The 16,660-nt window shown below is 45.5% G+C and overlaps 2 protein-coding genes across 3 annotated transcripts in view; one reads left to right on the forward strand and one right to left on the reverse strand.

Moving 5' to 3' along the window:
- Window positions 1-16,660, forward strand: part of RETN (resistin) — a 115,541-nt gene that overhangs the window by 52,315 nt on the left and 46,566 nt on the right. The gene's annotated exons all lie outside the window — the stretch shown is intronic.
- Window positions 1,943-12,183, reverse strand: PET100 (PET100 cytochrome c oxidase chaperone). The gene is made up of 4 exons (XM_075858798.1): window positions 12,082-12,183; window positions 7,161-7,247; window positions 4,741-4,773; window positions 1,943-2,127 (listed from the first exon to the last, which is right to left on the reverse strand). The coding sequence occupies exons 1-4, from the start codon at window positions 12,106-12,108 to the stop codon at window positions 2,059-2,061; spliced, it is 216 nt and encodes a 71-aa protein (XP_075714913.1). The 5' UTR covers window positions 12,109-12,183; the 3' UTR covers window positions 1,943-2,058.

Genomic DNA, 16,660 nt, shown 5'->3' on the forward strand with positions numbered 1-16,660 from the left:
GTGAGTGGGGGCTGATGGTCATTTTACTGTGAGTGGGGGACTGATGGTCATTTTACTGTGGGGGGGGCTGATGGTTATTTTACTGTGAGTGGGGGGCTGATGGTCATTTTACTGTGAATGGGGGGCTGATGGTCATTTTACTGTGAATGGGGGGCTGATGGTCATTTTACTGTGAGTGGGGGCTGATGGTCATTTTACTGTGAGTGGTGGGCTGATGGTTATTTTACTGTGAGTGGTGGGCTGATGGTTATTTTACTGTGAGTGGTGGGCTGATGGTTATTTTACTGTGAGTGGTGGGCTGATGGTTATTTTACTGTGAGTGGTGGGCTGATGGTTATTTTACTGTGAGTGGTGGGCTGATGGTTATTTTACTGTGAGTGGGGGCTGATGGTTATTTTACTGTGAGTGGGGGCTGATGGTCATTTTACTGTGAGTGGGGGCTGATGGTTATTTTACTGTGAGTGGGGGCTGATGGTCATTTTACTGTGAGTGGGGGGGGCTGATGGTTATTTTACTGTGAGTGGGGGCTGATGGTTATTTTACTGTGAGTGGGGGCTGATGGTTATTTTACTGTGAGTGGTGGGCTGATGGTTATTTTACTGTGAGTGGGGGCTGATAGTTATTTTACTGTGAGTGGGGGGGGCTGATGGTTATTTTACTGTGAGTGGGGGCTGATGGTTATTTTACTGTGAGTGGGGGCTGATGGTCTTCGAGTGGTTTCCGCCTCTGACTTCCCATTGAAATTAATAGGAGGCAGAAAAAACCTGCTGCGCTCGTTTGTTGCTTTTTTACCTGCGGTTTTTGCATTAGCTTCAACGTCTTAAATAAAACGTGGGCAAAAAAACACCAGAAAAAAAAGCATTAAATAGCGCAGTCAATTCATAAAGGAATTTTGAGGCAGATTTTTTTTCTGCCAAAAAAACAAAACGCAGTGTGAACATAACCTGAGTATAGTGCTTGTTTTTAGCCGGTTTATGTAAACAATTTTTGGTTGAGGTGCCCTGAGGAATTTTTTTTCCCCCAGGGGTGAGCCTGAAAAGGTTGGGAAAGTCTGGACTAGAGTCTATGGAGGGATGCGTGACACGCAGTCAAATAGTACATGTCCTAATTTTTCACAGACCCTCCACACGCTCCGTTGAAACAACGGTCGCGTGAACGGCCCTATTGTTTTAACGGCCGTCACACGGATGTGATACACGCTCGTCTGAATGAGCCCTAATGGGATTTTCCCACTAAGTACAAATATGCCATATATTTTAAGGATATGAACTAGTTCCTGGCAGAGACATGGCCACAAATTCCTAATTGATGTCTATAGGAGACACAGAAGTGGTAAAAATATCTCCCAGAGTCCTCAATAGGGAGTGACCATGACTGTCTGACCACCTCTCTTGGGGGACCCTCACCTATCAGACATCCTATTGATATATATACACGGTCACGATTGTCGCAGCATACAATCCATTGCTCTTGAGCGGTATTCGGAGCCAGTAATCTGCATATGAAATATTCCTATGGCTGGAGAATGCAGAGGGATCACTGCCTATATAGACTGCCCAGTGACCGTGTTACTCAAGAGAAATGGGCTGAGCATAGGGCTAGCTTTGGCCCTCTTGATGATCCGGCTTCATTATGTAGCTGGGTTCTCCTCTTTTACACAGAGTTACACTTTAAAATAAATAACGGATGAGATTACTCAGGTGCTCTTGGTCCACTATTGACGGTGCTGCCATGGATTGAGGAAACGGCAACGGTCTGCAAGCTGAAATTCAGAGTCAAACTCAGAATGGGCACCCTCATTTACACAATTAGTTGGTCTCAGGTGGACTCCGATTGGTTGCTATGAGAAATTTCATAGAGACAGTTTAAAAAGAGAAGTGCCCAGTGTTTATAATGCAATACTGAGATCTAGATATTGGTGACAAAGTAAACGAGACATCTCTAATATGTACAAAACATCTCTTTACTGTAGATTTATAGTCATATACATCACAGCGGCCATATACGTTGTGCAATACAGTAGAGAGGGACCCGGGGGATGTTCTGCCGCAGGATGCGCTAGTCTTGCATGTAGAGTTTCTCTCTATTCAGTCTTATCGTCTCCTTCATTTCCTGCAGCTGTCTCTTCTGTGTGACAATAGGACAAGGATTGCAGGATTAGAGAAAACCCACCAAAAATACATATTTTTTCAATGTTTATGTGCCCCCATGAGATCCCTTTCTTCTGGTAGGTCTTCTAAAACTGTGGCCAGGCAGCGCGTTACCCGCAGCGTAATGCCAATTTCCCAGAATTCCACAACAGGGCTGTCTGTGCCGATGATGTGCAGGCAGTGATAGGACTGGTACAGCACATGAACAGGCCAAGTATAGTGCCGAAACTGGGAAGTTTCTGTTCTGTGCACGAGAAAGAACAGATACTCCACACATCACTATGCCGGGACCTTAGAGAAAGAGAGAACCCCATCCGCGCATGCGTGACCACCTTTTGCAAGACCCGTCGGTGGACGTTACCGCTGGCAACGGAATTTACAAACAAATTTTTGACATGGGCCACTGGTAAGGGAAAAACTTAAGGCAGAGGAATTTCCAAAAAAAGGAAATAAAACGAGAAACTGGTATAATTTATCATCATCTAACAGATTCGGTATGATTATATTAAGGGGAAAATCCCTTGAATACCTGTTATTTCAGGAACTTCTGCATACTGCCCTAATAGCAGCAGGTAGTGATTATGATAGAAGTAAGAAGCAATAGATAGTGATAAGAGAAAGGAGTGGGCGGTATCACCCGAGTGCGCCCCACAATCTTAAACAGCAGGGACTATACGACTGGCTCTTTTAAGACAGATGATATGCAGAGGGCTATATGATCCCTCTTAGGCCGGGTTCACATCTGCATTGGGTGTTTCCATATGCTCTGCTCAGTCACGGAAGCAGAAAAACTAAAATTCCAGAATCCGCTGGCCGACAGAACCCATTGACTTTCCGTCGGGTCTCCGTTACGGTTTCTGTCATTATGCCAGACATAATAGCACAGAATGCTGCACTATTTTGTCCAAAAACAATGGAATCTGTAACGGAGCCTCCAAGGCAGATGTGAACAGCGCCTTAGTAAATCATGGTGTTCAGTCCTGACACCCGTTCTCCTATAGGATCACAGAAACAGGGTTTCCAGGACTACAATATTGATGGCCTATCGTTCAAAAAGTCCATCATTATCAGATGTGAAAATGACTATCGCACATACAACGCTATTGATACTTGAGCCCCAGTGTATGTCTATAGACTAGGGATGCACGATGCATTGAAACTTCGATACGGTTTCGATACTGTGCACCCCCAAACGATTCGATACAGTTATTTCATGTATTTCGATACTAAGGGCCTGTTCACATCAGCGTTGGATTTCCGTTCCGGGAATCCGTCGGAGGTTTCTGTCAGAGATTTCCTGCCGGAATGGTGTCAAACGTAAACCATTAGCAATGTTTCCGTCACCATTGCTAGCAATGGTGATGGAAATGGAAGCTGTGGTTTCCGTTTGACTTTCCGTTGCGGGGTTCCCCCTGACAGAAACCTCCGACAGAACCCCGGAACGGAAAGCCAACGCTGATGTGAACAGGCCCTAAGCTGTGCGGCCGCACAGCAAAGTATAGTAACACATGAATGTATGAGAGCGGGGCTGCAGCTGTGTAATACAGTCATTGCCCGACTCCTGAGTCCTGTATGCGCGTTGTCAGGATGATGTGATGCGGCCGGCGCTGCACTAATGATTGCCGGCAATGAAGACAGAACATGGCAGGTGCACAACAAAACACCCCCATGTTCTGCCCTCAGTGCCTGCGTTTTTCTCCTCTACTGTTCTATAACGGCAGAGATCAGAGGAACCGCTCATCTCCGCCGCTATTCTCCTGAATGCTGCGATCAAAGCTGACTGCAGCATTCAGGGGAAAGTGAGAAGGTGGGATGCCCCTTGGATCGCGTCACAGGAATCCCTCTGACGCGATTGAGGGACATACCATATATGGGCAGACAGCCCAGGGTCCATTGAAGGACCCCAGGGATGTCCTACCATATTTCCTGTTAGGGCATACTTAGGTATGTCCTAACAACTGCCTGTGTACTATCTGTCCACAGGCTAATGTACTGGCATATAGATATATGCCTGTGTACTATATGTATATAGATATATGCCAGTACATTAAAGTTTAAAAATAAAGTAAAAACAAAGTAATATTAAATTAAAAAACACACATACCTTTTTTACAATAAACATTCAAATAAGTCTCAATACATAAAATATACACACAATCAGTATTTTCGCGGCCGTAATAACCTGCACAACTATTTTTTTGCGTCATTTATGATGTGTACACTGTAAAAAAATAAAACTGCTTTCTTTCACTTATTGTGGGGCACGAGGTGTGATGATGAATTTTGAATGTGCCTCACATTAATAGTAATTAACCCCATCACGTACCTTACACATCAACCCATTATAACGGAGAAACATGATGGGGGTTAATTACTATTAATGTGAGGCACATTCAAAATTCATCATCACACCACAAAATGGAAGACTTTTTTTATTCTTATTTTTTTTTATTTATGTTGGCAAAGTATCATTTTGGTATCGAAATCGCAATACTACACCAAGTATCGGTATCGAAGTCCAAATTCTGGTATCGTGACCTCCCTAGTATACACCGTGTCCGCTTCCTCCTCACAACCACAATGTTATTACCTTTTCATCTTGTTCCGGGGGATAAATCTCTCTCTAAAATAAAAAGTGGAAAAGTTAGAACACAAAGTTTTTATATATATTACCATGTGGAAGTAAACAGTATAGGCCCTCCATGTATATACATGTCTCCCAGCGTTTATAATGCAAGCAACTCAGCAGAATATTTACTATACGTTTTTCTAAGGCACAAAGGACACCAGGTAAGCTTGATGACCACTCCTGTGGGCGATGTAATGGTGGCAATATTGATTGACACGAAGATTTCCCAGAAGAACTAGTAGGAGATGCCATATAGCCAGGTCTGCAGCTGCTAATAGAACATCAGAGCAGATACGCCATATGTCGGAGTCATGGCGGTGCTCCCAGGGGTGTGACTGTGTTTACTACAGGTGGAGGAGCTGGCTCTGTGCCCTCATGTCTAATAAGGATCAGCAGTGTGATGGCATGACTATATAGGACAACGCTAAGGAGCCCTCAGTGTGGGCACCAATATACCAGGAGTTCCCCAGTGTAAGGCTGGATTAACACATCTTAGCCAAAATGCATTTTTTGCTTTGAAAACCGCTGCAAAATTGTGTGGTTTTGACACAAATTTTGACCGCCACGTGAAAACCCAGACTAAGGCAGTCGTGATCATTATTCATATACACTGAATGGCCACTTTATTAGAGACACCTGCCTTTCACGATTGGAGCTCCCCTGTATGGATAGTCGACATCAAACCTTCAAGTGCAGCATAAAATCACGTGAGCAAGTTTTTCGCGGATCAGTTTCAGTTTGAATCCACATTAGAATGGGAAAATTTAGTGATCTGAGAGACTTAGAACGAGGTATGTCAAATGCTGGACTAGCCGGGGCGAGTTTTTGAAAAACTGCAGACCATGTGGGGTTTTCTAGTACAACGCTGTCGAGAGTAAACCAAGAACTGTGTGATCGAGGAAAGACATCCTGCGAAAGGGGATCCCGTGGACGTCAATAACTCATCGAAAAAAAGGGGTCAGAGGAGGACGTCAAGAATCGTTCTGACGAACAAGCAAATTGCAGCTGAATACAACGATGATGCTCCAAATAACCTGTCCAAATACGCAACTCGTCGTTCCTTAGCACGGATGGAATATAACAGCAGACGACCAGCTCAAGTGCCTACTGTCTAAGGGAAGCAGAAAAGGAAGACTCCAGTGGGCAAGAGACCAAAAATAGGATCACTGAGCAGTGGCTGAACATCGTCTGGTCAGATGAATCCAGATTTCTGTGGCACCAGGCTGATGGGAGGGTCACAATTTGGCACAAGCGGCATGGATCAATGAACCCTTCCTCTCCGGTGTCAAAAGTTCAGGCTGGTGGCGGTGGAGTAATGGTGTGGGGAATGTTTTCTTGGCACACTCTGGGTCCTCTGATACGTGTGGATGGATGTTTGAACAGTAGGGATTACCTAAGAATTGTGGCCGACCAAGTTCATCCCTCCATGGCGGCGGTTTACCCTATGGCAGAAGGACACTGTGAGAGGCTATCCTGTCAGCATGGGCCAATATTCCTGCAGAACAATGTAAACACCTGTGCCGTGCCGAATTGCTGCGGTTCTAAAGGTCAAAGAAGGTCCAATGCTCTACTAGATGATGTCTCTAAGGCCCTGTTCACACAGAGTTTTATTTGCAGGCAGATTTTGACAGATTACTGAAGGAATTTTGAGGCAGATTTTGACTTGCTTACAAATTCTTGCCGCGATCATCATTCCGCGGGCAAAAAAAAACGCAGCGAAAAATGCTCTCTCTGCCTCCCATTGATTTCAAAGGGAGGTCAGAGGCGGAACCCGCGGCAAGAAAGAGCATGCTGCTTTTTTTTACCGCCTCCCATTGAAATCAATGGGAGCCAGTTTCGGACATTTTTTTGCTGCTGCTTCCGACACAGTTTCCACGTCAAAACCAGCGTAAAAAAAACCTCAGTGTGAACTGGGCCCAATAAAGTGGCCAATCAGTGTGCATTTCATTGGAAATAATTTCTAAACAATGTTTCCAGTGTGATGCAACGTGATCTGTACACAGAAAAGTCCAGTGCACGGAGCCGAATAACCTCTGTGGGCTGCTGCACAGGGTCTTTTGGGTGTCATACGTATATAGCAATTCTATCCTAGAGGTAAAACTGGTCTTACATAGGCTGATAGTGATTGTGGATACAGTGTGTCATTCCCTATGTGCACGGCCTGTGTGGCATGAATCAGTAATACGGTGCTAATGTTATCCTATGGATGATTCTGTACCACATGTGCCATTCTCCATCAGATGTTGCATGGACGGCGATTTTCCTACATAGAAGTCAATGTAGACAGCTAGATCGGATCCATGTTTACCAATCTGTGTTTTATCTCTACCTATACAAGGTCTCCACGTCTGATGTATGTAATATTCACGTCCATTACTTGCCTTTCGTTTCACTATGTACTCTTCAAAGTATTCCGGCTGATTAGAGATCCAGAACATTGTCACAGGGAATGTCAGATATAGCGCCATCTAGAGAGCAAGATAGAAAATTGCACTGTCAGACAAAATGCTGCCATGGGACTACAGTAAAAATTTACTTGACTCCTTATTTCAATCAGGCAACCACGGGATCAGAGAAGGGCCGGACCACCAGATACAATGCATTGGGAAAGTCTTTAGACCCTTTCACTTGTTTCACATTTTGTTATGTTGAGACCTAGCGCTTAAATAAAAAATAATTCACGTTTTCCCCATCATTCTGCACTCAATACCCCACAATGACAAAGTAAAAAATGTTAGTTCTTTGCTAATTTATTGAAAAGGAAAAACTCAAATATTGCATTGACATAAGTATTCAGACCGGGATCTCACAGGTCGGATATGCTGCGTAAAACTACGCAGCGTATCCGACCTGGAAACTGCAGAACATTCCATCCGAAAAACCGCACCACATCGTTTTTTGGATGGAATTCCCGCTGCGGAGAGTAGCAATAGAAAAAGAAACAAAACGTTCATACTTACCCCGGCCATTATCATGGTGAGGGGTCCCTCCTTTACGGATGAAATTGCGGACCCATTCATTTCTATTGGCCACGGACACCTTTCCGTATATTTACGGATGTGTGCCCGGGCTGTAGAAATGATCCACAAATTATAGAACATGTCCTATTCTTGTCTGCAATTTCGGAATGGACTCGCCCATAGAAGTCAATGGGCGCTTCCGCAATTGTAGACGGCTACTGATGTGTATTTGCGGACAGTAAAAACCCCTACAGTCGTGTGCATGAGGCCATGCTCCGATTCCGCCACGAAAGTCGTAACACTTGGCTATTTGTTGTGGGTTTTGCATTCCTATTGAATTTAATGGGGAAAACCTGCAACAGAAAAGCAACGAAAACCCAGCATAAATTGACATGCTGCAATTCCGCTCCGCAGGCCAATTTACGTTTTTGTGCCGTTTTTTCCACAGTGTGGACATGAGATTTTCAAAATCCCATCCACTTTGTTGCTATTGTAAATGCTGCGGAATTTCCGCACAGAATTCCATTGCGCAAATTCCCCAGCGTTTAAGCTACGTGGGAACCCGGCCTTACTCAGTACTTAGTTGAAGCCTCTTTAGCAGTGATAACAGCCTCCAGTCTTCTTGGGTATGATGCCACAAGGTTTGCACACCTGGATTTGGGGATTTTCTGCCATTCTTCTCTGCAGATCCTCTCACGCTCTGTCAGGTTGGATGGGGACCGTCGGTGGACAGACATTTTTAGGTCTCTCCAGAGATGTTCGATTGGGTTCAAGTCAGGGCTCTGGCTGGGCCACTTAAAGGAAAGGTGTCGCGAAAAAAAAAAAATGTATATCAATTTGCTTTTAGTGTTTTATTTTTTAAAAAATTATTTATTTGTGTGTTTGTGTTTTACTTTTTTTTATTTTCTAACTTTTTCTTCACTATGGGGGCTGCCATTTTTTTTTCCATCTCTGTATGTGTCGATTAACGACACATACAGACATGGAATACGACACATACATCCCCATAGAGAATGCGAACGGGAGCGGTTCCATTCACTATAGCGTACGCCGTCTGTGTGGGAACGGCGCATGCGCCGCTCCCACACAGTCCAAAAGGAAGGTCTTCGGCCGAGCGACATCCGCCGCCATCATGTGGACCGGAAGCCGCGGCCGGACAGTAAGATGACTACTTCCGGTCGCGACTTCCAGACATGTGTTCTGATGCAAGAACTAGGAGCGGAGGGCGCAGACGGACCGGCGGCGGCGGCAGGAGCAGGTAAGTTATTTATGTGTATGTTCGTGTTTTATTGTGTGATTAGCATTGTATGTAAGCCTACTACACTGTGTATTCACTCAAAAAATGGCGGCACACAGTGTAGGAGGTTTGAACGTTCAACCCCCTCCTTTCTTCTGGCACTAGCCGGGATAAAGGAGGGGGGATTGTTTGAGAACGCTAGAGCGAGTGTGTCTTCTCAAATTTAGCAGCATAAAGCAATGTGGTTGCTTTACCACATGCCAATGCTGCAATTTTTGGAATTGCTCCCTCTAGTGACCAGCACAGGGAAGTGTTATAAATTAGAATCTAATTTATAATATTTCCTGACTCGTGAAAAAATTAGAACAATGTTTAATCATGTATACACTAACTGTTTAACTAAAAAAAATTAAAAAAATTTCTAGCGACACATTCCCTTTAAGGACATTCAGAGTTGTCCCGGAGTCATTCCTGTGTTGTCTTGGCTGTGTGCTTAGGGTCATTGTCTTGCTGGAAGGTGAAACTTCGGCCCAGTCTGAAGTCCAGTAATCTGGACCAGGTTTTCATTAAGAATATCTCTGTACTTTGCATAAATTCATCTTTCCCTCAACCCTGACCAGTCTCCCTGTCCCAGCCGCTGAAAAACACCCCCACAGCATGATGCTGCCACCACCATGTTTCACTGTAGGGATGGTATTGGGCAGGTGATAAGCAGTGATGCTTGACCTTCTGGAAGTTTCTCCCATCTGCACACAGGATCTTTGGAGCTCAGCCAGAGTGAACATTGGGTTCTCTGTCACATCTCTTACCAAGGTTCTAGGAAGAGTCCCGGTTGTTCCAAACTTTTTCTATTTCAAAATAATGGAGGCCACTCTGCTCTTGGGACTTTCAGTGCAGCAGAATTTTTTTTTGTACGCTTCTCCAGATCTGTGCCTCCACACAATCCTGTCTCTGGGCTCTATAGGCAGTTCTTTCTTCCTCATGACTTGATTTTTGCTCTGATATACATTGTGAGCTGTGAGACCTTATATAGACAGGGGTGTGGCTTTCCAAATCATGTCCAATCTAGGGTTGGCACGATACCAGAATTTAATACAGATACTTTGTGTAGTATTGCAATTCTTGATACCAATAACTTTGCCAATGTTAAAACACCCCAACAAAATAATAAGTCCTTCCATTTTCTGATGTGAGGCACATAGTGTTATCAATTGTAAGGATATGTTCACACGGCCCATTTTTGAAAAACGGACGAAAAATCTGAAGCAGAACGACTCCAAACATCTGCCATTGATTGCAATGGGAAAAACAGTGTTCTATTCCGACGGGCCGTTTTTTCGCACAACCATTTTGAAAAACGGCCACGAAAAAGAAGTGCAGGTCACTTCTTGGGACGTTTTTGGAGCCGTTTATCATTGACTATGGAAAAAAGGCCGTAATGTCATGTCATTTACTGCTGCGGAAAGTGGACAGAATTGGGGCTCGTCCACACGCTCCGGAATTGCCGCATTTTTTCTGGCCGGAATTTCGGCCAGAAAAAGACGCAGCATAATACAGACGCAGCATAATACAGACGCAGCATAATACAGACGCAGCTTAATACAGACGCAGCTTAATACAGACGCAGCTTAATACAGACGCAGCATAGTGGAGATTTAACAAGTCTCATCCACATGCTAGGTAAAATTTCCGAGCCGAAATGGACCTGTTTTTCATAGGAGACGTCTCCATCTCCTACCATTGTGAAAAACGCAGCAATTTACGCACCATTTTCTGCCACAAAATCTGCAGGAAACGGTGCGTTTTTGCCGCAGCAGAAAGCCTTTGACTTTCAACTAAATCGCTGAAGAAATTTTCCGCACCAAATCCGTTGTGTGTGGACAAGCCCTTGCTGCATTTTTCTAAAGAAATATCACATCACACAGCCTTGAAAAAAAAAAACGCAGCAAAATACGCACTATTTTCCACAATAAAAAACGCATGAAATGGTGCTGATTTTCCGCAGCGGATTGTCTGCTAGTTTATACGTAAATGCTGCAGAAATTCTCTGCAGCAAATCCGTTACGTGTGGATAACCCCTTGTGGTGATATCGCCCCTGAAAACCGCAGGAATTCAGTCCACTTTCCGCAGCAGTATTATAACCTATATATATATACTCATAGCCAATTCATTAAATTCAAGATTTCACATAATCCATATATACATATATCCAGTAAATGACATGCTGCGGAACTAAAACTACACACCGCAGGTCAATTTCTGGACTGAAGTTTACGCAGAGGGTGGATGACATTTGTTCAATCAGATCTACATCGCTGCTACGGTATTCTGCTGCGTATTTTCCGTCCGCAATTCCAGACGGAAAATACGCAGCAATTCCGTTACGCATGGACAAGCCCTTATAGTCACATGACAATCATACCAACAGAACTCAACGCGAAATGTCCTGACCAGAAAACAGTCTGATCAATCACATGGGTGACGCCACTAATGATGCGCACAATGTGCAACTCCATGGACCTGGGAACCATTTAGTCCTATATGGATTTACCCGGGTGGTCTGCATGCAACCTCTTCCAGCTGACACTACAACCCCCAACATGCCCAGGGACAGAACAAGCGGCTCAACACTACCACCCTCAGCATGCCGGACAGAACCAGCAGCTCTTGTGACACTATATATCCCAGCATGCCGCAGTACAGAACCAGCAGCTCAACACTACAACCCCCAGCATGCCCCTGGGCAAAACCAGCAGCTCAACACTACAACCCCCAGCAGCTCAACACTACAACCCCCAGCATGCCCCAAAACAGAACCAGCAGCTCTTCTGACACTACAAATCCCAGCATCCTTCAGGACAAAACAATCATCTCAACACTATAACCCCCAGCATGCCCCTTGGCAAAACTAGCAGCTCAACACAACTCCCAGCACAGAACCAGCAACTCTAGTGCTGCTGTAACACTACAAGCCCCAGCATGCCGCAAGACAGAACCAGCAGCTATTGCTACACTACAACTCGCAGCAGCACTGAACCAACTCTTCAGCTGTTGTCCATTCCCCTCACACACAGCTCATCAGACATCACACACGGGATATTTACCCTGAATATCTCCAGTTTGACCCCCATCTTGTACACAAGGACGCAGGCCACGCCTCCTCCTCTTCTATTTGCTCTCGCGCTTGTCAATCAGCGCTGTCAGTGTTTAGACGTAGAGCACGTTAAGACGTGCGCGGTCCCGATGACATGTTCATGCGCGCCCCTCGATTAGAACGTTGTAGAGAGGCGGTGACGCTGTTGTTATATATGTATGCGGTACAGTGTAGACAGGGCAGTGTGGCTGTTGTGGAACTACAGTTCCCAGCATGCAGGCGACAGGGAATGCTGGGGGATATAGTAACGTAAAGCTCATGTTTATGAAACAGGTGATCAGCAGCCATTCCTTGGATGTGATTCTTGATGCTTCTCTCAGGCCATGTGTATACGATGCGGGGGTTGTGATTGGCTGTCATTTCTCACCCGTAAACCGCATAGAGGGAACACTTTTTTTCTGATTGTGCATTGGATTTTAACCAATTTAGTTCACACTGAGGTGATTATTCACGCCATTTTTAACAGACGCATTAGGGCAGATTTATTATTGTCTTTGCGCCTGGTTTCCCGCATTTCATGCACATATACTGTTGGCTGTACTCGGCTGTTCCCAATATTCCCATAGATTCTGAATACAGCAGCAGCGCGCATACTTGGCCGCTGCTTCATTTAACCCCTTCAGGACTGAGCCTGTTTTGGCCTTGTGGACACAGGCCATTTTTTCAAATCTGACATGTCACTTTATGTGGTAATAACTCCGGAATGCTTTTACTTATCCTAGCGATTCTGAGATTGTTTTTTCGTGACATATTGTTCTTTATGTTAGTGGAAAAATTTGGTAGATAAATTCAGTATTTATTTGTGAAATACATGAAAATGTAAATAAAATTTGCATTCTTCTAAATTGAAATGTATCGGCTTGTAAAACATAGTAATACCACACAAAATAGTTACTAGTTAACATTTCCCATATGTCTACTTTATATTTGCATTGTTTTTTGAACGTCCTTTTATTTTCTAGAACGTTACAAGGCTTAGAACTTTAGCAACAATTTCTCATATTTTCAAGAAAATTTACAAAACCTATTTTTTTATGGACCAGTTCAGTTCTGAAGTGGCTTTGAGGGCCTTATATATTAGAAAGTCCCCATAAATCACCCCATTTTAAAAACTGCACCCCTCAAAGTATTCAAAACAGCATTCAGAAAGTGTTTTTTAACACTAGGATTTTCACAGGCATTAAACCAAAGTAGAGGTGAAATTGACAAATTATTTTTTTTTGGCCGAAATTCATTTGTAATAAAAAAAAAAATTCTGTAAGCCCTTATTCACATGACAGGGTTTCCCGGCCGGGTGCCGGCCGTTCATAAATCGGCCGTCACCCGACTGCATTAGGAACAATAGACCCCTAATGGGGCTATTCACACGACCGATTTTTTGACGGCCCGGGAAACCTGTCCGTCAAAAAATGGGACATGCCCTATTTTCGGCCGTTTACCCGTCTATGGGGCCGGGTAATACATGGCCATCACCGGAATGTGTCCCGAGTGACGGCCATGTATTCCGTCACTCGTGCGCTCTCTCTCCTCCTCAGGGTATGTTCACACGACAGCGTCCGTAATGGCTGAAATTACAGCCGTAACGGCATGTGCAGGCGCTTAAACGCCGCGTCCATTACGGACGTAATTGGCGCTGCTTTTCATTGGAGTCAATGAATAACGGCTCCAATTACGCTCCAAGAAGTGACAGGTCACTTCTTTGACGCGGGCGTCTATTTACGCGCCGTCATTTGACAGCGGCACGTAAATATACGCCTCGTGTGAACAGACAAACGTCAGCCCATTGCTTTCAATGGGCAGATGTTTGTCAACGCTATTGAGGCGCATTTTTCGGACGTAATTCGGGACAAAAACGCCCGAATTACGTCCGTAATTAGTGTGTGTGAACATACCCTCACAGTGCAGAGTGCATGTGAGGAGGAGGAGGAGGAGGGTCTTTTTTTGCTCCCTGTAGGAGTCGGAATCCCCAATTCCGCTACAGGAGAAGTGAGTGACTACACTGTCCATATATGGGCACAGCGATGTCACTCACTTCTGCAGCGGAATCCCCGACTCTATGGCCGGGGATTCCGCTACAGGAGAAGTGAGTGACTACACTGTCCATATATGGACACAGCGATGTCACTCACTTCTGCAGCGGAATCGCCGACTCTATGGCCGGTGATTCAGCTACAGGAGAAGTGAGTGACTACACTGTCCATATATGGACACAGCGATGTCACTCACTTCTGCAACGGAATCCCCGACTCTATGGCCGGGGATTCCGCTACAGGAGAAGTGAGTGACTACACTGTCCATATATGGACACAGTGACGTCACTCACTTCTGAAGCGGAATTCCCGACCTGTGGCAGGGAATTCCTCTACAGGAGAAGTCAGTGACTACATTGTCCATATATGGACATTGAAGTCAGTGACCTCCTGGAATGTGGGGGGGGGGATGGGTGCAACCTACAGGGGGCTGTGTGGCATCACCTACAGGGGACTTGGTGACATCACATACAGGGGACTGGGTGGCATCACCTACAGGGGGCTGGGTGGCATCACCTACAGGGGGCTGGGTGGCATCACCTACAGGGGGCTGGGTGGCATTACCAACAGGGAGCTGGGTGGCATTACCTACAAGGGGCAGGGTGGCATTACCTACAAGGGGCAGGGTGGCATTACCTACAGGTGGCTGCGTGGCATTACCTGCAGGGGGCTGCGTGGCATTACCAACAGGGAGCTGGGTGGCATTACCAACAGTGAGCTGGGTGGCATTACCTACAAGGGGCAGGGTGGCATTACCTATAGGGGGCTGGGTGGCATTACCTGCAGGGGGCTGAGTGGCATTACCTGCAGGGGCTGTGTGGCATTACCTGCAGGGGGCTGGGTGGCATTACCTACAGGGGGCTGTGTGGCATTATCTACAAAGGGCTGTGTGTGGCAACAAATTTAAATGAAATTCATCTGATTTTAAAACGGACAGGGAAAAAAACGGATGCAAAACGGGTCAAAATCGGCCATTAAAAATTTCAACACGGAACGGAATCGGAACGGATGCAAAATGGATGCAAACCGGCCGGGAAAAACGGCTCAAAACGGCCGATTTTATCGGCCGACACTCGGACCCTGTCGTGTGAATGAGGCGTAACACAGAAGGTTTTACCCGAGGAACACAACTTAGGCCTTATTCACACGACAGTGAAAAAAAATGTCCATTTAAAACTGATCAACTGTCAGTTTTTCATGGCCATTTTGCATCAGTTTGTCTCTAAATTTTCATCCATTTCAAGTCCATCTGTCCGTTTTTAATGGCCGTTTGACATCCATTTTGCATCAGTTTTTCATGGCCGTTAAAAAAACTGATGAATTTCATTGGTCAGGCTTTTTTTGTCCCAACCCCCTGAAAACAACCAAAGGAAGGTCACATATTCACCTAGACACTATTTACAGCCTCCCTGTAGATGATGCCACACGCCCCCTGTATATAATGCCACACACCTCCCTATATATGATGCCACACACCTCCCTGTAGATGATGCCACACGCCTCCCTGTAGATGATGCCACACGCCTCCCTGTAGATGATGCCACACGCCTCCCTGTAGATGATGCCACACGCCTCCCTGTAGATGATGCCACACCAGCCTCCCTGTAGATCGTGCCACACCAGCCTCCCTGTAGATCGTGCCACACCAGCCTCCCTGTAGATCAGACATGGGCAAACTACGGCCCGCGGGCCACATACGGCCCGTTAGGCTTTTTAATCCGGCCCGCCGAACTTGTCCAAATCATAGTAAAAACCTCCTTTTTTTTCCCCTTTCCCTGCAATGCCCACGTTTTCCCAATAGATGGCGCACTCAAAACACATTGACCGTTGTCCTTAACGCCGAAGGACGGATATATCCGTCCTCAGCAGCTGCTAGTTCGCGCAGGAGGACGGATATATCCGTCCTGTGATGGCGCGGGTACTGCCAGTGTACCCACGCGATCAGCGGCAGGAGCACGGCTGTTATACACAGCCTGGCTCCTGCTGCAACTGCCGGAATCGAAGCGCGCTCCGATTCCGGCAGTTTAACCCATTAAATGCCGCTGTCAATAGTGACAGCGGCATCTAATGTGTTTGACAGAGGGAGGGAGCTCCCTCTGTCACCCGATCGGCGCCCCCGCAAACAAATCGCGGGTCGCCGTCGGGTTTCCATGACAGCCGGGGGTCTAACAAAGACCCCCAGGTCTGTCTTCCGCAACTGCCTGTTTGGCGATGCCGGAGGCATGACCTAACAGGTTGCCTGTCAGTTTTACACTGACAGGCAATAATGCTTTGGTATACTAAGTATACCAAAGCATTATATATGCGATCGGCACATCGCATAGTGAAGTCCCCTGGTGGGACTAAAAAAAAAATGTCAATCAGTTAAATAAAGTTTGTTGAAAAAAAATAAAATAATTACAGTCAAAATCAAATAAAACTACTTTTTTTGCCCAAAAAGTGGTTTTATTCAGTAAAAGTGTCAAAACAAATAACACATACACATATATGGTATCCCCG

Source organism: Rhinoderma darwinii, chromosome 3 (assembly GCF_050947455.1).
Source record: "Rhinoderma darwinii isolate aRhiDar2 chromosome 3, aRhiDar2.hap1, whole genome shotgun sequence".
NCBI lineage: Eukaryota > Metazoa > Chordata > Amphibia > Anura > Rhinodermatidae > Rhinoderma > Rhinoderma darwinii.

Coding starts and splice junctions, on each gene's coding strand:
- PET100 (XM_075858798.1), bottom strand. CDS start 12,108: ATGGGGGTCAAACTGGAGATATTCAGG. Junction 7,248..12,081: donor TCAAACTGGAGATATTCAGG/GTAAATATCCCG, acceptor CTTGCTCTCTAG/ATGGCGCTATATCTGACATT. Junction 2,128..4,740: donor CCCCGGAACAAGATGAAAAG/GTAATAACATTG, acceptor ATTGTCACACAG/AAGAGACAGCTGCAGGAAAT.